At 37.8% G+C, this 22,423-nt stretch overlaps 1 protein-coding gene across 3 annotated transcripts in view; it reads right to left on the bottom strand.

The window, feature by feature from the left end:
- GPD2 (glycerol-3-phosphate dehydrogenase 2) overlaps nucleotides 1–22,423 on the bottom strand; it is a 139,981-nt gene that overhangs the window by 50,161 nt on the left and 67,397 nt on the right. For all 3 annotated transcript variants that reach the window (XM_008138676.3, XM_054723521.1, XM_054723522.1), the window contains exons 4-6: nucleotides 16,927–17,051; nucleotides 15,501–15,598; nucleotides 14,122–14,285 (exon numbers count right to left, since the gene is read on the bottom strand). In XM_008138676.3, the coding sequence (XP_008136898.1) occupies nucleotides 14,122–14,285; nucleotides 15,501–15,598; nucleotides 16,927–17,051 (387 nt within the window). The remainder of the gene's footprint in view (nucleotides 1–14,121; nucleotides 14,286–15,500; nucleotides 15,599–16,926; nucleotides 17,052–22,423) is intronic.

The raw sequence follows: 22,423 nt of genomic DNA, 5'->3' as shown, positions 1-22,423 counted from the left end.
AGAGAGTTGATAGGGTCAGGCCCTCTGGTGTCTCTAGAATTTCAAGTTCAGTATCTGTGGAAAATGGCTAAAATGCCAAAATTCGAAGACAATTAAGAGAGGAAAATAGTCTGCAGTTTGTAGCTCAAATAAGACATGAAATGAGGGAAGGGTACTTATTCCAAATCTGATCTAGAGGAGCACAGAGGCGGGGGTGGGGGGGGCGTGGTGGAGAGTTCGGTCATAGATAACCACCCAGCACACAGAAGGCCCTCAATAACACTTAGAGGCAGTCAAGGGCTTGCAGAATAGAGATTCTTACTAATAATAACCAATAGGGGAGAAGCTAAGTTTCAGACAAATTTTGTCTACATTCAAATGTATGGGGTGAGTTAATTCTATTCACATTTGAGGTGGGGTGGGGAAAAGAGATGGTTAGATGCAGCAAATTTTAAAAATTAATCTTTAGTAGATGAGGTATTTAATTGCTTCTAGGTATTTATATACTTCAAATATTATTTAAAATTGTATGTTTGTTTCATTATGTTTATGTTAATCATGTTTATGCTTACCTTCTTTTAAATAGGATTTTTTGCTACTTAAATAAAAAGTATATATACTTGAATGGAGAAATACGTTTTTCTCTCTAGTCATACTTTGCACTCGCTTGCTTTTTTCTCGATTCCTTTATTCTACATGGGATTTAATTTTTTAAATACCCCAGATTTTACAAAGCCTGGCAGTAGAATAAAAAACTGGAGTTTATTTTCATACAAACTTATTTATTTGGATTTTTTTATATTTCAAATTATTGATACATTCAATAACCGTCACACTCGACATCCGAGTGCAAAAGGTTAAGGATCATAAAGACACCAGTTTTACCCGAAAGTGTGAAAAAGAAATATACAAGTAATAGAGGAAAAATGTAAAAATACATATTAATCTTACTTTACACAATACTTTTTTCTTGTTACTAGCATGTACTGTTCTGTGTGTGTGTGTGTGTGTGTTTAATGCTGCTTGAAGAGACAACTACTAAAAAAGAAAATCTGAATTTATTTCATTCCCTTAAGGGGTGATAGTGAATTTATCCAATTTGTAAATCTTGATCATGTAAATAATGATCTTGTATTTGTACCCCTTCTTCTACCAAAACAGCTTGAGGTAGCCACTGAGGTACAAGGCGTTGCACAGAGAAAATTATCGAGAGAGAAAGAGAAGCCTTGGGAGCCTCATCTCAGCTCGATTTCAGCCAGACTTTGTCCTCTGTGAGGGGAAGTGAAACAGTGCATTCACTGTTGCATCCATCAGGTTAAAGTTAGAAGGATCTAAAACTCTTGGAAAATACAGAGCTTCTGGTTTACTGAGAGGCTCTGGTGCTACCTATCCCTAGTTAATTCAGGGTTATGTATTAATCATTACTGACATAAAGTACAAGTTATTTGATTTTGTTCTTAATCTGACAGTTGTTCATCTAATTCTTGAGTGTGTGTTTTTTATCATGTTCTGCTCAAAAGACTTATTCTTCCTAATAGGTAGCAAATTACAGATTGGTAACAGTTTTTCCAGAATGCAAGAATACCTATTTGGTTTTAGATAGTAAAGGAGCAGCAGCTATATAAGTTGTGTGGGAAGTCAGTTATGATGTGTGTGTTTTTAATAGGCAGAACTGAGGGTTGTTTTTTTTAAAGCAGGTGTTGTGTGGGTCACGTTTTCTGTGGGCAGATATGATGGTCTAAGCAGTGTTTTATTAATATGAAGTGTGATATGAGTAAGTATTAATAGTAATAATGAAACCAGTTTGAAATTCACAGTCTAAAATAGTGGCCCATTTGGTTCCAGAGAATAGAATCTACCAAGATGTTAGGTCTATTTATAAGAACTATGTGTACCAATAACTTTTTTTCACAGTTTTTCTATATAATGTTACCAAGGTTGGTTGTAGAACTGATATTGAAACTAAAGTGTGGCACTTTTTTATTGAAGAGATGTTTGTATTACTACTATTTCCTGTGAGGTGAGACACCAGCCTGGAATCACATAACACTAAGAAAGCTGCTGCGTGGTGTATACAAAACTCCAAATGGATTTGACTACTGTTGTTGTTGTTTTTCTCTGTTTCTTCTTTTTCAAATAATTTTACCTGAGCAAAGACTCTCAATCCCTCAAAAGAATGTTAGAAAACACACGAGAGTGGATAGATCAGTGGGCACCTAGAGACTCTGCCAACAGATACATGAGACATTATATTGTCAGTCAATCAAGTAGCAAGAGAATCAGTTCCTAAAAAAATCATTCTAGCTTTTTATTTCCTATTTCCCACATTCCAGTGGCAAATATTTCCCACTCCCCGCTTTTCCAAATGTGACCCATGAGATCAAAATTTCCGAAGGAAAATTACTTTAAGACAAACACATTGCATAGTTACCTTAAGCTTCAGTGTGCAGCACATTTAAATATGGCTTATAGTTCTTGGGCATGTGTTTTCCTAACGTCTCTACAACAAAAGCTTAAAATCTCTCAATGTTTTAAACCTTGACTGTAAACTATAATTAATTAGTTTCATGTCTAATATGTTTAAATGTACCATTAATATAAAGATAAGATTTTACTAAGTATATAACTGTATGCATTAATGTAAAACAGACCCATCTTTTTTTAAATCATTATAATTAACATGAGCATTTAGTTTGACTAAGCAGATTGCCGTTCAACACAAGCAGATGATATGAACTAGGTTTCAGCAAATTTAAACAAATCAGAGCATGTTTTATATAATGATAAAATTATGGATTTGCAACTCACAGCCTAATTTTAAAGTCTATATAATAAAAGTAGTGGCCCTAGCCAGTTTGGCTCAGTGGATAGAGCGTCAGCCTGCGGACTGAAAGGTCCTGGGTTCAATTCCGGTCGAGGGCACATGTCCGGGTTGCAGGCTTGAATCCCAGTAGCGCGTGTGCAGGAGGCAGCTAATCAATGATTCTCTATCATCATTAATATTTCTATCCCTCTCCCTTCCTCTCTAAAATCAATAACAATATGTTTTTAAACAAACAAACAAATAAATAAATGTATGTAGTGGGGTGCCATTGTTTTGTAGTGTCCAAAGAAAAAAAGATTTTATTTTCATTTATAAGAAGAAAAATAACTTGAAAATATTATTTACTGATGGCTAAGGCTGTACTAATGGATATATATTGATCCAAGCAGCTAACATAGTAATAAAATTTAATTCTGTAGAATTGGGGTATTGTATGCTTTTAAATTCATCTTTTCAAAACTTTGTGGTTCCTTATACTACTATGAAATAAAATACCCACTGTTAGCTGGGGTGTGAGGAGGGGGAGAAACCAGGGCACTAATATTATCTAAGAAATGGTAAGGGGAGCAAACACAAGTGTACATATAATATACAGATATGCATACACATGCATACATACAATTAAAAGATATATCAAAATTCTTAAAAAACAAAAACCTTATATTTAAGAAGAAGGGAATACAGTAGAGGGAATAGGAAGAGAAGCTAGCCTTATTTGAATAGTGTTTATATTTACTTTTTACCTTGAAACTTTGTATTTTACATAATTATTATGCAAAAGCACAGCTTTAAAAAAATAAATTCCTGCCTAGCCAGCATGGCTCAGTGGTTGAGCATCGACCTATGAACCAAGAGGTCATGGTTGGATTCCCAGTCAGGGCACATGCCCGGGGTTGTAGGCTCAATCCCCTGTGGGGCGTGCAGGAGGCAGCCAACCAATGATTCTCTCTCATCATTGATGTCTCTCTCTCTCTCTCTCTCTCTCTCTCTCTCTCTCTCTCTCTCTCTCTCTCTCCCCCTCTCCCTCTCCCTCTCCCTTTCCCTCTCCCTCTCCCTTCCTCTCTGAAATAAAAAATAAATAAATAAATAAATAAATTATAAATTATAAATGATCTAAAGCAAAACTAAATTGATTTGTTATATTGAGTTAGTGACATAAAAACACTAATAGGAACTATGTCAAGTAGCTTTAAAATACAGTAATCTGTCTACATATCCTCATTGGCAGGCATATAAGAACAACAACAAAAATCTTGAACTGCTTTCAGTGGTGTTTTTAGAGATATGACTGATGAGGTTAAATAAAAGGCATGTACTCCTGAATTTAAAGTGGAATTATGTCTAAGAATTCATCATGTTTTTCTTTTTTTTCTTTTTAATCCTCACCTGAGGATATGTATAACAAAGAGAAAGAGAGAAGAGAGAAGCATCACTGTGAGAGAGAAACATCAATCAGGTGCCCTGACTGGGATTGAATCCAAAACATAGGTATGTGCTCTGAGCAGGAGTCAGACCAGCACCTTTTTTTAGTGTAGGGAGCAATGCTCCCACCAACTGAGCCACCCAGCCAGGGCATGTTTTTCTTCTTTAAACAAAACATTTTTCTTATTTTTTTCTACTCTAAGGCCTAAAAATAATGACCAATCAGTAGCAATGAACATCCATAGCAAAGTGGTTATGGTTTCTGATTACCATCTCCCACAGGAAGGAATCACAGCTTGTTGAAGAAACGGCTGCTTCCAAGTCTAGGGCAGGAAAGTTTCCAGAAGAGCCTGGATATAACTTGTGATACCAGGTAACACAGAAGTCATCATCCACCACTGACAGCATATTAAAAGGGCCAACCTGAGGAGGTGCCCACAGGCCAGAGATAGGACAGTTTGAACATCAACATGTAATGAATTGACACACATCAAATATGTTTTATATCATGAGTGTAGTTGGAAGTCAAAAAAAATTCTCATAACATTTGGAGAATACTGGAACACCAACTCTTTCTTTTTAAAAACTAGCAATTAATGGAAAGACTCAAGCATTTATCCAGACATTTTATACAAAATGTAACAAGGTAGGCAAAGAATTGATGCAGGAACATTATAAGAAATCCAACATATAAAGAAGGAAAGAGAGTTAGGAAAATACCATGTTGTAACCTCTTAACCTCTCTAGGCAATGATTATAGTGACTGCTGCCCCTTTCATTCACTTTAATTAACAGAATGTGGTAGAAGTGACACTATAACTTCCAAGGTCAGAAGAAGACTTGCAGTTAAGCCTTGGTCTCTTGGTACACTCATATCGGGGTAAGCCAGCTACGACATAAAAAGTCTTGACTACGTAAAAGTCCAGCCTGGCCGTGTAGAAAAGCCCCAGTGAGACAGATGAGGAGCCCCCAAGCTGTTCCAGCCTTCCCAGCCCAGAAGCTAGACATTTAAGAAAAACTCCAGCCTCAGATGCCATCTTACTGCAAATATAGAGGGATCTGAGTGAGAAACCCAGCCGAGCCCATCCATCCTCAGAACTGAGAGTACACTGGCATTTGAAGCCACTAAGTTTGGGTGGCTTACGCAGCAACAGATTAATGGAACAAGCCTAACTACCAGTGACCAAGAAATATAGCAAACTGGTAAATAAAACCATAAGGAAACAAAGGAAGGCATGAAAAACCTATTAGGTAAAAGGAATGAATTGATATATATGAACCTTAAATAAGATTTTGTTTGTTTTATAGGTTGATTTTTATTTTTATTTTTTTTAATCAGGACTAAGGTTAGAAGACTACAGGGAACATATGTACATGACCTGATATTAAGAAATTATTGTCAAACATCTTAGGTGTGGTTGTATTTTAAAGAACAAATGTCCTTTAAAGGTACAAACTAAAATATTCATGGATGAAATATCTGGGGGCAGTAGGAAGTAGATAGGAGTATAGATGAAGGTAAACCATGAGATTTCGTGTTGAAATGGGAAGTTCATTTTATTAATCTCATTACATTTGCAGTTTTTTGTTAAAGTACATGACAGACTTCAAGAAGCCATAATGTTATAATCCATACCTTGTAAAAACTCTTTCTTTTTAGCCAAGAAAAAAAAAATTACTTTCACATCCCCACATATCCAAAATACTGATCCAAATATTCAGCTATGATACCCTTCTCCTTTAAAACAGGGATCATAATATCTCATTCCAGCATACATACTGAGCAGGGTCAACTAACATAATTTATGGAGGAAAAATGGTTTGAAAACTATACACTACTCTACAAATGTAAAACATTGTTGGTAGTGGGGACCACGTGTTTGGCACAAGATTTGGCATCCATGCAGTGAACTCTCTCAGAACTCGAAAGCTCAGAACTCTGTCCTTACTGCATTTGGCCCTAATGCCAGGCACAATGTCTGAAAAATAGTAGGAGCTCCATAAATACTAGTATATATTTTGGGTGAGTGAGTAAACTGGGAAGAAGGGGTAATACAAGAGCAATTGCCTTTGATCCTACATCTTTTCAAAAAGGGTCAACTAGCAACAGTGAGAAGTAGATAACTTACATAAATACACCAGAACTACATACTCAAACAACTTCTATGCATAAAAACCCTTCTATTGGTGAATTTAGCACTGTTTTTAAGCCTTTATATACAGAGCATAATATGGATGACTACTATCTCAGTATCCTACACCTGATCAAATCTACTTTTTAGTGCTTTTCATTTTCTTTAATAGGACTAATTATAAGAGAATGAAAGCCTGGTATTTAATACATACTAGTCAAATGAGCAATAAACAATTGTATACTTTCCTAGGGGCTATTTTGCTCTGTCTCATCATCAGGAAGCAAAACCATATGTTAGATGTTAGCCTGGGTGGACACAAATGTGTCCTATTTATTCAAGGTTTCCTTTGAAGCCACAATTTATAAGTTTTGTTTCTTAGGGGTACATGTCAAACTTCATTTAGCATTAGTTGGTATCCAGAAAGATTGAATAGCAAAAAGGCAACATTCGGGGGCAAAAAAAAAAAAAAAAGCCTGCTATATGAGCAATAATGTCAGTTTCATTTATGTAACTCACAGAAAACAAGTGAAGAAATACAATGGAAAATTGATAGTAGGAACTCAAGATAAAAATTACACATTTAATGTATGTGTAAAACTGCAGATGGGCAAGGAGAACTATTAAAATAAATGTGTTTTAAATCAGTGTCTAAGAGGTGGAAATTTTTAGAGTAAGTTCTTTTAGAATGTGTGTTTTCTAACTCTTAAATTTCAAAGATTATATATTTACGTGGAACATGTTTATCTGCACAACATGTTCCTTTTTCCTAAGAATGTTTTACAAACTTATCTGGGGAAAGCTGCAAATTTTAAATGTATAAAGGGACATTAGTGGAACTGATGCTTCCCTTTGGAACATTTTCATGAAAAGAAGAATTTGATATACTGTAGATTACCCGTAAAATTGACCCCAATAAAACAATTAATATCTGAATAATGTTCTATAATGTTATTTTACACTTATTAATTCATCTAAACCTCAAAACACCCTATACGTTAGGTATTATTAAAAACTTAAAGTCAGCCCTAACCAGTTTGGCTCAGTGGATAGAGCGTCGGCCTGCGGACTGAAGGGTCCCGGGTTCGATTCCGGTCAAGGGCATGTACCTTGGTTGCGGGCACATACCCAGTAGGGAGTGTGCAGGAGGCAACTGATCGATGTTTCTCTCTCATTGATGTTTCTAACTTTCTATCCCTCTCCCTTCCTCTCTGTAAAAAATCAATAAAATATATTTTTAATAAAAACAAAACTTAAAGTCATAAATGTGGAATGTGGGGCTGAAAACTCAATAAAGTTTGTAAACCTAAGGCGTCTGTTTCCATATTATTGTTTCAACTGCACTACAATACTGTGGAAAGCAGTTCTCAAGTATGATTGTGATACAATTGTGAGACAAGTTTTTGTGGCATTTTCAACATTCTTTTTCTAAGACTCTTCTGTGTTGTTCACTTCAGCTTTATTCATTCACTTTCAATGCTGTGTTTTACTCCATATTATGACTACACTATAATATATTTATTCATTTGTCTCTTAGTAGATGTTTGAATTATTCCTCTTTTGAAATTATACCCAGTGCTGCAATGAACTTTTCTGTACTTATCTCCTGGTGGACACTTTGTAAGCTTTTCTGGAGCATAAACTTAGTAGGAGAATTACTGAATCACAAGGTATCATATGCATGCTCAACTTTACTAGGAGGGCCTAATTGTTTTCCAAAGTGTTTATATCAACTTATATGACTGATCACATTATACTTTTACAAAGTTTAAAAATAAAACTAAACAGCAATTTTTAAATATTTACCTAAGATAAAAATGAATACTCTGTGTGTGTGTGTTATAGTCTTTTGTATGTATCAATATCTATGCAAATTTAAACCTCAGTATGTACAATAATAAGGATCTGAAAAGGATCTGAAAAGGAGCCTGGAAAACTGTTGGCAAATAGAACTTTATATTTTAAAATAAATTTATTATATCTTTACTTTAGGATGGAAATAAAAACAATAAGTAAGTCTTAATCTATCATGCCAAATTTTGATAATTTTGAGGTTCCCAAGATAGTAAACCCTCTTAGTCAATATATTTTGGGTTTGTTTTTTCCTAGACCCCTCCATCAAAGTTCCTAGAAATTGGACCTTGAGAAATGAAGAAAGGGATTTGGTAATGTTTACTCTTGTAGAGGAATTTTTCTTCTCACTGAATACATCTATCTTGATAAGAGTAAAATTAGTCAGTTACCAAAACATAACATGATGACAAATTACCAACCCAGTGGTTCAATAAAAAAAAAAATTAAGCCGAGTGTTACAACAGTATAGTAAATGTCAACATATAACCTCAATATGGATGTTTATTTATAAACACATATCTGTATTGTTATGTGTGTGTATATATATTCCTGTACTTATATGTTATAGACATTTGAACCATATATAACAGGATTTTTATTTATTTTACATATATATATGTATATATATGTATGTATATGTATATATATATGTGTGTGTTTATTTATTTATTTATTTATTTATTTATTTATTTATTTATTTATTTCAGAGAGGAAGGGAGAGGGAAAGAGAGAAACATAAATGATGAGAATCATTGATCGGCTGCCCCCTGCACACCCCCTACTGGGGACTACTGGGGATCGGGCCCACAACCCCGGCATGTGCCCTGACCAGGAATCAAACCATGACCTCTTGAACTACTGAGTCACACAGGCTGGGCTATAAAAGGACATTTATATGGAATTTGATAGAAATAGATCTAAGTAGGAATTCTGATATTGATAGAAGTAGATCTAAGTAGAAATTCTCATATCTTCTTCCTACAAGCAGTGGATGGTCTTGTGCACCCATGAGGCTCACTCACATCGCCTTAGAGGTCACAATACACTTATAAGAACTGCAATAAGAAGCAGGTAGCCAAACTTGCATAATAGCACTGCTATTTTGTTTGTAAATCCACATCATTCAGTTACTTATTCAACCTATTTCTATTCCTCTGAAGAAATTAATGTGTCTGTCATATGCAAAGTAGATGACACCCAATTAGTTCAACAATGCTGTTTGCATATAATGTAAATGAGGATTAAAGGCACCATCTTTAGACTTGACTTATGTTCCAGGATTTCAACAAAAAAACACACAATAATACCAAAAAATATCACCTTTCTGTTATTGGATAATTAATTTTTTAAAGCTTTCAAAGCAGATAAAATCAGCACCTTAAAAGACTTGTCTTTAACCCGGGCTTTCTTTATTCGAGTGTACCATTGCAGGTGCATGCCTAGAGGAGCAATAGTTTGTTCCTAACAAAAGAATCTGAATGCCACAATATGCCTCTTGCCAGAGGCATCGTTCCCCAAAGCACACAGCTAACTGCATCTCCTGCTGTACCTGTAACAATTTAATTGTATAAGTCAGCCTAGTCAAGCATCTCCAGCCCATGACTGGGAGACATGAAATTCATTGTCATTATTGTCCCTGTCATTTTGGATCATTATATCCTGCTGCAGAATTTTCCTCACTTCAGTGCATCCCTACCTCCAGGAGCCAGGGATTATAGCTGAGGTTGGGGCGGGGGCAGGACCATGAACTACATTTACCTCAGGGGAGCCAGAGATTAAATTAGCTTTGCTCTCTCGCCAGCAGAATTCATCTATTTGTATGCTGTGAGTTTTACGTTGGAATAAAAATGAATATTCTAACAAAACCTGGGTTTTAATTCCCCTTTTAAAACATGGATATAACCAACTTTTATTTACATTAGGAAAGCTAATGCAATTTTTTGTAGGTTGCTGTTTTCATATGTGCACAAGGAATACTTGAGGGCATTATCAGGTAGGAAATAACAGACAATTCTCTGTGTCCATGACTGGACTCTCAAAAGAAAGAATTTAAAGCTGTATTTTTGTTCTCCAGTTGTATCTTAGAAAACCCTAATGGAGAAATTTAATGGTTTTAAATATTTCATGATTCTTAGTTATATCTCACTTTTTGTGCACTGAATCGGATGACTGGAGTCCAAGAGGAATGGCATCAAAGATCTCCTCTGGGAACAGGAAGATAGAAGTTGACAGAGGAAGACAAAATAAGGCGCTGAGGAAACCTGCTTCCTCTCCACAGCTGGTTCACTTAATCTCACAGCTGGACCAGTCACCCACGCCTGTCAGGCCTTCAACACTTCTCGCTGACTCAGGAGAGTTGGATCAGTCACATACTCTCTATCTGGTGAACCCTTGACCAGTGGTCACGGCCATGGCCGGGGTCAGCTGATGGCTCTTTGGTAGGAGATGGCAAGGAGCAGATAGGAAACACTCGGACATGTCTCAGTCAAAAATCCAGTGAGCTGACTGTGTTTTCTCTAACAGAATATAAGAAGAAAATACAAGCTTATATGTCGCTTCCTATTCCAACTTTCATTTCATATGAATTTTACTGAGAAATCTGACATTTACTTTGTCTGCACTGAAAAAAAAAAAAAAAAAAGGAAAAGGTAGCTATTCCTCTATATGTGTGAGTTTGTTTTCAGCAGTTAAGAACAAAACAGGGCAATGGATCATACCTTTGCTGAGCACAGCCACTATACTTACTACATTTTTAAAAATATGGAATTACTTTTATGACCTTTTGAACTTGTGAGGAGGGAATATATTTGGCCTTAATCATATGCAATGGCCATCCCTATTTATTTAGGATGATATGCCTTTATGAGTAATTAAGAAAAAATTTTTTACCTTTGTACATTTCATACTTCAGAGGGAACATCTTCAGCTCAACATCTCAGTATGGAAGGAACCTTAGACTGTTTCAGCCATCAGTCCAAGTGAATGGCAATGTTTTCTAGTCCGTGTCACTATATTTCCACACGCCTACATTTCACTTTTCATTGGTGCTGATGTAGCTGTCTAATGTATCACTAATAAGAGCTTTTCGTTCAGAAAACTTCTGGTAGCATTTAAAAGTTCTTTCAATTACTTGTGCCACTTTTTTTTTTATCATAATCAAGATTCCAAGATGAGAGGTATAAATATTACTTCTGTTCACTTTAAAATGGTAATTTGGTTATGTGACTTTCACCTCAATAAATCATTTTTTAAGTTAAAAAAAGTTATTTCAAGAAGCTCAAATGCATTTTGAAACCATCTGGGTGACTGTTACTACATTCTCATAATGGTTAGTTATGGAGAATTTTTTTTTTCTTGTTAAGAAAGGTTTATCTTATAAATAACAATTTTAGACCTTGTTTGCAAAAGTAAATGTTCAGAAAGTTATTTTTTCCTCTGAAATACTTTGGTAACAGGATGCTGATTTTATTTTTTGATCAAGGGGTAAGGCATTCCCTCCTTTCTCTGAGCATATATTTACTGCATTTAATTCCTTTACCTATATGCTCCCTTTTGTACCTGATTTCCATGTTGACATTTAATTTGCTCATCACCGTGTTGGGTAAAACAGGAGTTGTCCTATCTGTGAGCACAGTTGGGAAACCACAGAACTACACTTTGGTTCACATTCTTGTGTTAACTTACTGAACGACTGAACGACTCAGTGACACAGTTGGGCCTATATCATTTCTCAAGAGCGACACAGCTGGGCCTGTATCATTTCTGAACAAGGATTAAAAGAAAATTATTTCAAAGGACCAGAATATAATTATTTTTACCCTTTCTATTCAAGACTTAAGATTTTAAAATAAATTTTCAAATGTCAACATGAAATTATTTTCATAATGATCTTTAAGTTTTTCGATAATCTTTGCTAAACTCAATTTTGCAACCTATAACAAACTGTAAAAGCCAATTCTAAGGTAAAGAAATTTTTGATCCCCTTGATTCTAATAGGGTCATGTGTTTGTTTGTTTTTTGCGTATGTGACATAGATTTCCCTTTAAGAATCTATAATTCATTCGCCCGGCCAGTGTTGCTCAATGGTTGAACCCATGGACCAGGAAGGAGGTCACGTTTCAAATCCCAGTCCCAGCACATGCCTAGGTTTTGGGCTCAATCCCTGGGTGGGGTCGGGGGTGGAGGGGGGGAGGATGCAGGAGGCAGTCAGTTGATAATTCTCTCTCATCATTGATGTTTCTATCTCTCCTCTCTGAAATCAATAAAAACATTTGAAAAAAGAATTTATAATTCATAACAATATTAAAGCCAACATAAGTCAAGATGTCACAGAATCAGATATGATATGCACTAAGAATCCTCTTAAGGAGACTCAGATATGCACACATTAAAAACAAAAACAAACAAACTGTAAAAGTAGTTAGCATCCTCACATGAACAAGTCTAGAGGGTCTGTGCAGGAGGGATGAGCAGTAAGAGGCAAAGAATACAACACTTCCACGTCAGGATGCATAGAATGGACCGTCTTACTCCTCCTGGACCAAACCTTCTTCAATGCAATTACCCAGTAAACTACAATGGACTAGCATTAGGGTCTGATGCTGAGAAAGCAAATTCACAGTTAAGGTTGTCCTTAACGTACAGGTTCCATCAAGGGTACCAAAAGTGTAGGTAAGTGCCCCCCACCCTCCGTGGTGTTCACATACTGATGGGCACTGTCAACTGTGAATTTTCTAGCTTTTAATGTTTGTCTAAGACCCTTAACATTTCCCTAATGTTGCTCCTAGGACATTTTCTTGAGCTTGTCCCCATTGCACATACACTTTTTGTATTCCCACATGAAAGCCTAACAGGCAGCTAAGTCGATTCAGAAACCTAACAATGGGGGGAGGTGGGATGGTCTTGAGGATATCCTATAATATGAAGTAACATAAATATCAAAGCCTCCTAAATATATATATTTTTTTCACACTAAGAGTTTAGATACCTAACATGAAATACAAACATCACATAATGGAGATTTAAAAAACTCACTGAGCTATAGAACCTATTGTGTCACAAAATTTCTAAGACTTTTTGAACATATACAATATCTATATCCAGTTATTTCCTTGTAAATAAACATCTTTGGACTATTTGCTAATTCCACACACCCTTTAAAACTATAAAGAATTTCATAAATGGCTTTTCCTGTTTTACTTTATGTTGTATTGTGGTCCATCTGGAAATATAAGTGGAGAGTTCCTTCAAATAAAAGTATACAAAATTATATTGCTCACACACAAAATGAACATTGAACACATGGCAAATGGATACTAAATAATGTCACTATTAGAAAACATCCAACAACAATAAAATAAGCAATAAAAACAGAGGGGTTGGTTTAATAAATGCAATGTTCATCCACCTTCATCATAAATTATATGTTCAAGAATTGTGTCCTGTGCAAACTACAAACATGTCAATTTCAGCCCAGGGGGCATTTTTCTCTAGGTTTCTAACCCCTTGAAAATAGAGGTTTCATCTAGAAAACCTAACAGATCCTCAGCTCCTTTCAACATTATAATATATTCATAAGGCAAGTAGTCACTGGCAAACATGTAACATATTAAATGACATGAAGGTGGGGCCCAAATTCATAATGAGGGAAAATGGACCAAACCAACCATAAGATACAAAGTAGAAATCCAAGCAGAAAAGAAATATGCAAAATTAAACCTATGAAAAGCAAAACACAACGCGGAGGTTTTTAACTAGTATCAGAGAAAATGGCGAGTGGGTGTGTCTATCTGTGTGTTGTGTAAGATTCACATTAAAATGAAGAATGCAAAACTATCTCATTAGCAATAGACTGTAAGGGTCATGAGTGAGAGTAAAGTATCTTGTAAAACAAAACAAAGAAACACATACCATCATAGTAGACGATTGCTCCTACCAGCCTGTCCTTCTGAAGCATTGGGAAATGCTCAAGGGCTCTCGATTTGCTGAGGATGTAACTGCTTTTCAGGCAATTACTTCCTGCTACCAGGTCGTACAGTTTGATTCCTACCCAGTAGTAAGGTAACTGCCACCACCTACAGCATAAACAGGGGAAACGGTTTCTTTAGAAACAGTGTATAACATCACGGCATGTCGCTTTACGTTATTAGATACGTTTCATTTAAGAAAAGCAAAGTATGTCTAGAAGTGGACTGCAAAGGAAACAGAACGGCACCGCTGTTTTTGACACCAGCCCAGCTGAACTATGTAAGTGAATGAATCGGTGAGCCTTTCAGTGAATCACCTGGAAGGCAATGGCTCTTGACCTCGTTGCATTTTAGAATTCTCTGGAGAGCATCAAAAATAAACACGTGTCTAGAGATTGATTTAGCTAAACTAGGAAGGGGCCCGGGTGACGCTAATGGATCCCCAGGGTGAAGAACCACTGGTTTAAGGTGTCCTAAGCAATCTATGACAAGATGTGGACAATTGTAAAATCTGTTTCTAGGTCCCCCACAATACTCATGGCTAACAAAATTACAGAATCCACTTTTTCATATTACCTGTACTCTAATTTAAGGCAACTTCATGAATAGCTTTAACAATATTAGGAAAACGGGTTTTATAATTTATAATCTGGCACTTTTTTTAGAAGTATTGTTTATTGATTTCAGAGAGGAAGGGAGAGGGAAAGACAGAAACATCAATGATGAGAGAGAATCATTGATAGGCTGCCTCCTGAACGCCCCACCCTGAGGATCGAGCCTGCAACCCGTTCATGTGCCCTGACCGGGAACTGAAACAAGACCTCCTGGTGCATAGGTCGATGCTCAAGCACTGAGCCATGCCTGTCAGGCCATATCTGACACTTCTAAACAAAGTCTGGGTTAACGCACAAATTGAAAATGACCCAGAGTGATTTAGGTTTGGAGTTGGTACATACTAGGCTCAGATTTTGCAGCAGGATACTCTCGGGCTCTGCATTTTAGTCTTCAGATGGGCCTCTTGTGTTCCTCAAAGCAAATCTATATCCTTCCAGAAACTGCCATAAGAAATTACTAATTATAAATACAGAACACAGCTTCCTTGCCTTCAAGACGTAGCCTTTGGAGGTTGGTCAGTAGGGAGTGATTTAGGAAAAGCCACACTTTTAAATACAACTAAGGAAAGTATTTGAGCATGATTAAAGATTGCGACTAATTAAAACTACATTAAGAAATACAAACTGAGGGAATATTTCCATTAAAACTGTGTTGTTCTCTATTAACCCCAGAGAAGCAAATGTGTATAGATGCTACCAAAATGCTTACTTGTAAACTGGAAGCATTATAGGCAATGGAGCTGATAAATGGGGAGCAATTTCTAGAAGGTTGGCGCGCTCGTGAAGGGCTTCTTTTACCATCCTATACTGAAAAGCAAAACAGAGAAAATTAGTTTGGCAGTAACAGATCATAATATTTTCAAATGGCAAATAGACACCCCACCAACTGATTGATACACACAAACCTCTCTACCTCTGAGCGAGGATAGCTCCCTCCTAATCAAATTTCTAATAATACATCATGCTGTCAACCGGAGAGATTTTTTAGAAACCTTAACTGTATTTGCATAGGAGAAAAACATGCTGTCAGAGCTCCCAGGTGTAAGATATTTTCCTGACTGGAGTTACAAGATTATTATAACAATTTATCTTGCATTCTCTATATTGTCCCTTTTCTCAGTCCCCTGTAATATTTCCCCATGTAAGAGATAACAGATTGTTCAAGGGCATGCTAAACATCCCCTTCTGGCCTCCACTAACCCAAGCAGAGATGATGCTTAGGAGTTGCACAGTATTTTATAGAGTATTATAAAAAAGCTTATCTCTCAACTCCTTTGGTCCTTAGACCCCTCTGAAGAACCAGCATTACAAGCATGATACTAATTTTACAAATGAGAATACTGAGGCTCCTAAAAATTGAGTAGTAAACTGGAACACATCCCAAGCCATCTGATTCTAAACCCTGTGCTCTTTTCCTTGCAGCCATCACGATGTCGCAGAGACACCTAAGAAAAGGGGACAGATTCACAAGTGACAATGTCAAGTTAGTGCTGCTGTGTTTTTCCCGTACGGAAGACAGATACGGAGTTCGGCTGATTTTTTTCTTCTTTTTTTTTTTTTTTTTTTAGCCCTCTGGGAAATGTCATCTTCCACACTGCCTTGGCAGTTTTCAAGTGGTGGCAGACTGGACACAATAATGTGTGACATAAGAAAAGCATGACTCAGATCATCTTTCCTTAAGAATATGTCAGCGGCAAGATTAACGTATGGCTGCAGTTTCAGTTTAGGGGATCAATTTAATTCTCCCCCTGTATTACAGCACAGCTCCCCGAAATTGCTGGGGAAGTAGCAATTTGGTGGCTATTGGCAAACAAACAAAACAAAAAAAAAAAAAGAAAGAAGAAAAAAAGCAATCACCATTGTTAAAAGGCAACGCCTCCAAAAGGGATTTTGTAAATCTGCTACTTTGACATGCCTGTGTAGAAAAAGCCCCTGACTGCCCATAAACATAATGCCACAGGAAAGAACCGGCTCACCTCTCCTGGAAGATATTGCAGCAGACTACACTAAATAGGTATTTCCAACAGGAAGAAATGTTAGGAGCCATTAAAAAAAAAAAAAAAAAAAAACTGATTTAATTGGGTAGAAAAAAGCATAGTCGCAATTTTTGTTTAACAACCAGCATACACAATTACCTGCTCAATATCCAACTTCATGATAGCCTTCTGAAGATATCTCACACCACCATGGATCAATTTAGTGCTTCTGCTGCTGGTCCCCGATGAGAAATCATCTCTTTCTACAAGGGCTGTTTTTAGTCCTGTGTAACCAGAAAACCAAATTAACTTCTTAAATTACACAATTTGTATGTAATTCATTAAAGGCGCTTCTCCAGGGTAGAGACAATCACAAGAAAAATTACTCTGAACATGGATAAATTTGTATTCCAAGTGCAGTACACTGTCTATATTATAATGAAGAGATTTTAGTCTCTTCCTGGGGGAAAAGTCAAAGCCGAACTAGAAGCATGTTAAACGGTGAATGAATCACAACTAGGAAATATTACAGTACAATTTCAGGGCAGTAACAAACTCTGGTGCTTTTAGAGGGTCCAAGGAGAGCCTGCACCCATCTTTACCCAGGAGGCTAACTCAGTCATTTTTACAAGTCCTTCTGGAACTCCCATTCGTCCCTCACTACAAGAGGCCAGACCTGTTCCAGCCCCACATCTCCAACCTACTCTAATGCATCATCAATGAGCCTAGACTAGCCCTCATATGTGCTGGCTCCTATTTCTAGAATGGTGTTATAGAGGCTATAAAATGGGAAAAGAGATCAAAGATATCACAACAGAAGAAGAATAAAATTAACCCCTGATATTGAGGAGTTCCTGGTCTAATTTAAGACATCCAAGCATAATATTGTGGACTTACAAAGAAAAATACAAGCCAGTACAAATGAACCGAAGAAAGGACAATATTCTTGGTAAAGGTGAGGCTGAGCAAAGAAAGGTCAGTTTCAGAAGTCATCCCCCTCCCCCTTTCTTTGAGGGTTGCAATAAATCTCTTAGAGATTAAATTAGTTTGGTTTGGTTTTCTTGTAGAGACACCCCTATCTCTCCAGGACTGGGTAGGACCAGCAGTACTGTGAGGCCCATACACTAGTTAGAGATGAAATTCAAAACTTCAAAAGACCCAAAGTATATATCAACACCAAGCCATGAGGAATTTTCATGGCCTGGCATACTCTTGGGGATGAGAGAATGTCATGGAATCCAATTACAATGAGAATATGTAACTGGAGCAGTTTGGGCTCACAAAGCTCATATAAGAGAACTTGTGCATGTATTCAATTCAGAGCCATTCATTACATTTAATACCAAAGGGTCGTTTTTATAACTTTTAACAGTTTAAATATCGTACCCAAATGTCATCATAAAATCAGGCCAATTCCCTTGACTCAAAAGGACAAAATATTTGGAAGCCGTGGAGAGGAAAGAAGAGAACTTTGATTCAAGGGCAAAAACTGCTAATGCTCTAACTAAGGAGCTAAATAACACAGAAATTACAGGTATCATAGACCCAGGTCCCTCTTTTTAAGCATTTATGGCAGAGGAAGATCTGTAAAATTCTCAAGTATGAATACCCTTTCAGAGTTTAGTAAATGTAGTACTGGGCATATTATAAAAAATAAAAAATAAACTATATCAAATTAGTACTTATGAATATTGAGAGTTTAGTGCCAACTTAGAGCTAAGTGATGATGTCGGAAATGAATTAGGCATGGACTGAGCTGTCAAGTAGCTCCCAGCCCAAAGAGAGGCGCAGAAAGCGCCACCAGGTTTCATAGGTACTACATTTGAAAAGACAGAGGACTCTTACCTTACTCTGGCTTAGCAGGTAAATTCAGGACATAAGCCCCAAAGTGTGTAATCAAGATTACATCTGCATTCTCTTACAAATGCACTGTCTTGGTGAGCTATTATCACCTTGCCTTAGTAAGTCCAACATAGGGAGTTTTTCCAGCTCTGAAATAGACTGTGTTTCTTCAGTTGTGATCAAATTGGGGGGGGGAGGGGAGAAGAGGGGGGCTTTCAAATGACATTTAAGAGCCAGATTGTATAATAAATACCTCTCTTTCAACCTCAGAACCACAGTCTTGGCATCGAGACGCCCGTACCATGAGAGGCAGGGACATAAGACTGAGAATAGTCAAGCAGCCTCCAAGCCAATCCCTGGCTCCCCACTTGGGCCTGCCCAAAGGCATCCTGCTGGCAGTGGTAGAGGGCATCGTAGTGACCCATAATCCCCACTTCCTAGTATCTAATCCCTCGCCCTGATGTGTGGGCTGGACCTCGTGCCTTGCTTCTAATGAATGGGGCACAGCCAGAACAATGGCATGTGACTTCTGTGTTAAGTTACAAAAGACTGACTTTCCTTGTCCTTTTTACTTGCTCAGAAGAAGCAAGCTCCCATGTTGTGTCAAGGAACCGCAGGACGCCCCAGTCAGCAGGTCATGAGGAATGGAGGCCTCAGGCCAACAACCTGTGAGGCACTGGTCCTGCCAACAAGCATATGACTTGCTTGGAAGCACTGCATCCTTCGAGAGGCTCCGAGCCAGAGGCAGGCCAGGGCACACGCAGATCCCTGGCCCACTGAAACTGGGATAATAAATGTGGTTTCAAGCCACTACGTTTTAGGGTAGTTTATTGATGGTGCAATTCCCTCGAAGAACAAGAACGACAGCCAAGGCAGGAATTTTTAAATACCTGGGATGGGTGTTCAAGAAAGGCTGAGTCTACAGAGGAGTGTGTTGCAGAGAGGTGGAGGGAAGGTGGATGGATCACTGGCCAAAATCAGCTTAAGCAACAGAAAGGCAAATGCTTGAAATGGCCTAACTTTTGTAGGAGCCACTTGTCCCTCCTCAGGGACTGGAGTGCAGGATTCAAGGGGGAATGGGAAGGACCCAGAGGGGGAGAGGTAAAAGGCCTATCACAAAGGGCCTCTTGTCCACTTTGGGGCACTTGGATCCTGTCCTGTGGGCCACTGTCTAACCAGTTAAGTAATATCCAATCTCCTCAAAAGGAAATGCCTCTGAGAACATGGCTGAAAGTCATGGATCAGTTTGAGAAGCAAATGCTTCCTTCAAAAGTACAAGATCTGGCATCAGCCCAGCTGGTGTGGCTCCATGGTTGAGCATCGACCTATGAACCAGGAGGTCACAATTTGAATCCTGGTCAGGGCACATGCCCAGGTTGCCAGCTCAACCCCCAGTAGGGGGCATGCAGGAGGCAGCCTATCAATGATTCTCTCACATGAGCATGAACTTGAATCCTGTGCTCAGTCACCAGGTATCCGTTTGGAAGAACAAGGGTGTGCTTGTTAATTTTTTTTTTTTTTATCATTACAAAAAGAGAAATAAAACTGAAAAATCTTCTAGAGTTTCTCAGATATTGTTTTTGAGAAATGCTATTGTGCTCCTATCAGGAGAACCACCAAAATGCTTTAAGCTGATAAATCAGATGAATGTTCTAGAAAGATTTCTCTAAGAGTGGGCCTGGAGGGCAGGCCTGGAGGAGAAGAGCTGGAGGCAGGAGGGCATATAGGGGGACCCGCCAGAGCAGGAGCAGGGCAGTGATGATTCCTAGCTTTACAGGGCTAGGAAGAGAGAATTTTATGGACTTGTGTTAACAGAATACTTTTTTTTTTTTCCCCTTTCCCAAACTAACAGTGCGAGGCAGGGAACTACTCTAGGAATTAGCAAGCCATCTCAGGAAGATATTTCAGGATAGATAAGTGAGACCTAACACTTTAAAGCCTCAAAACTGCTTTTGCAAGTATTGGACATTTTAAAAAGTTATTCACATGTACGTATGTGAGAAACCCTAGTGAATACCAACAAAAGTTAAAATGGGCTTCTCTGTCAAACCACGCTGTTTTTCTTGTCCCATTATTTCCAGTGTCATATCATCAAGCTACCCACCAGAATTCCTGGTGAGAAATGGTACTGCTCCTTCCAGAGCAAAAAACATAAAAATCAAATTGTAGCTACACTGATATATTAATGTAATGTGAAAGCATTACCAAAAGTTTTTTGGAACCACAAAAAAACTAAATATTCTAGAAAAATAAATACTTTAAAAATTTAAACTGATGTTATATGCTAAATGTTCTGAATTTCTTATCTTTGTTGACAAGAATGATAGATGAGGAGCGGGGGACAATGTAAAGTCAAGACATTACTAGAATTTATAACTGTTTCTCAAAATACATTCCTCAGCTGATTAACCATCATCTAACACTCGGCCTGGCCTGTGGGATCTGGCCAAAACTGGCTCTCCGACATCCCCCGAGGGGTCCTGGATTGGGAGAGGGCGCAGGCCAGGCCGAGGGACCACACCAGTGCATGATTGGGGCCAGAGAGGGATGCGGGAGGTTGGCCAGCCAGAGAGGGACGACAGGAGGGCTCCAGGGCATGTTCACCCCATCTTGCTCAGTCCCGATTGGCTGGATCCCAGCAGCAAACTAGCCTACTGGTTGGAGAGTCTGCCCCCTGGTGACCAGTGCACGTCATAGCAAGTGATTGAGCGGCCTTAGCATATCATTAGCATATTACACTTTGATTGGTTGAACGGATGACCAGATGATCAAACACTTACCATACTAAACTTTTGTTATATAGGATGTTCCTTTCTGTTCCACCTCTACAAAATGCAAATTTTTTCTCCCCTCAAAAATTATTGATCTGAAGAAAAACAAAATACTGATCTAAAATTAAGACTTTAGTCTTTTGATACATTAAGCATAAAGCAAGGAAGTAAAAAGAGGGTGCTGTTTTATCTTCTCAAAGAGAATGGACAATATTTTTAAGTGACAATCAATGCTAAGCACATTTTGTATTCTTAAGGAAAACAAATTTGAAGGGCATCAGAAATAATGTCCCCAGGCTTCAAGCCTCTACTCCTGACTGTATTTGAGGAGCTCTCAAAGGCCTTCCTTCAGAGCAGAGAGAATGCCTCCCCACATGGCTGGCAATGAAGGGCTGGCTTCCCTGCATTTAGGTAATTCATTCAACTAGTTCAAGATTTTATGAGAAATAGTTTTTGTTTCTTTTCTTTTCAGATGTTACTTCTTTATGGAAATCATTAAGCTCTATCACTGCTGAGATAAACCAGAACATTTACGATGCTATTATTGCTTTATTTGTTTTTATTATTGATTGGTTTTAGTAAGTATTCTCAGGAGTTTCACGACTGTGGTGAAGTATTAATACTGGATTAAAATTACTCTGAAATGCTTAGGTGAAACAATAAAAGGATTAGCTCCAGTAGAAGAATAGAGTCACCTTGAACTCTACCTTTCAGCCCATCTCTTAGCAAGTTAAAACTGTATCTTCTGTGTGGGGCAGGGGTGTGAACTAAATACAGCTCTTTATAGCTTTGTCTTTTCCAACTTCAATGAGAAGTTCTAGCTACCAAGTACTTCCAAGTAAATGAATTCATGAATCAAGACAGCTGGGTGGTCGGCCGGTATAGCTCAGTGGTTGAGCATTGACCTATAAACCAGGAGGTCACAGTTCAATTCCCTGTCAGGGCACCTGCCCAGACTGCAGGCACGATCCACAGTGTGGGGCATGCAGGAAGCAGCCGATCAATGATTCTCTTTCATCACTGATGTTTATATCTCTCTCTTC

The sequence above is a fragment of the Eptesicus fuscus genome, chromosome 11 (genome assembly GCF_027574615.1).
Source record: "Eptesicus fuscus isolate TK198812 chromosome 11, DD_ASM_mEF_20220401, whole genome shotgun sequence".
In the NCBI taxonomy this organism is placed as follows: domain Eukaryota; kingdom Metazoa; phylum Chordata; class Mammalia; order Chiroptera; family Vespertilionidae; genus Eptesicus; species Eptesicus fuscus.
The sequence above is the reverse complement of the archived record's forward strand: the minus strand, read 5'-3'. Positions and strand labels throughout refer to the sequence as shown.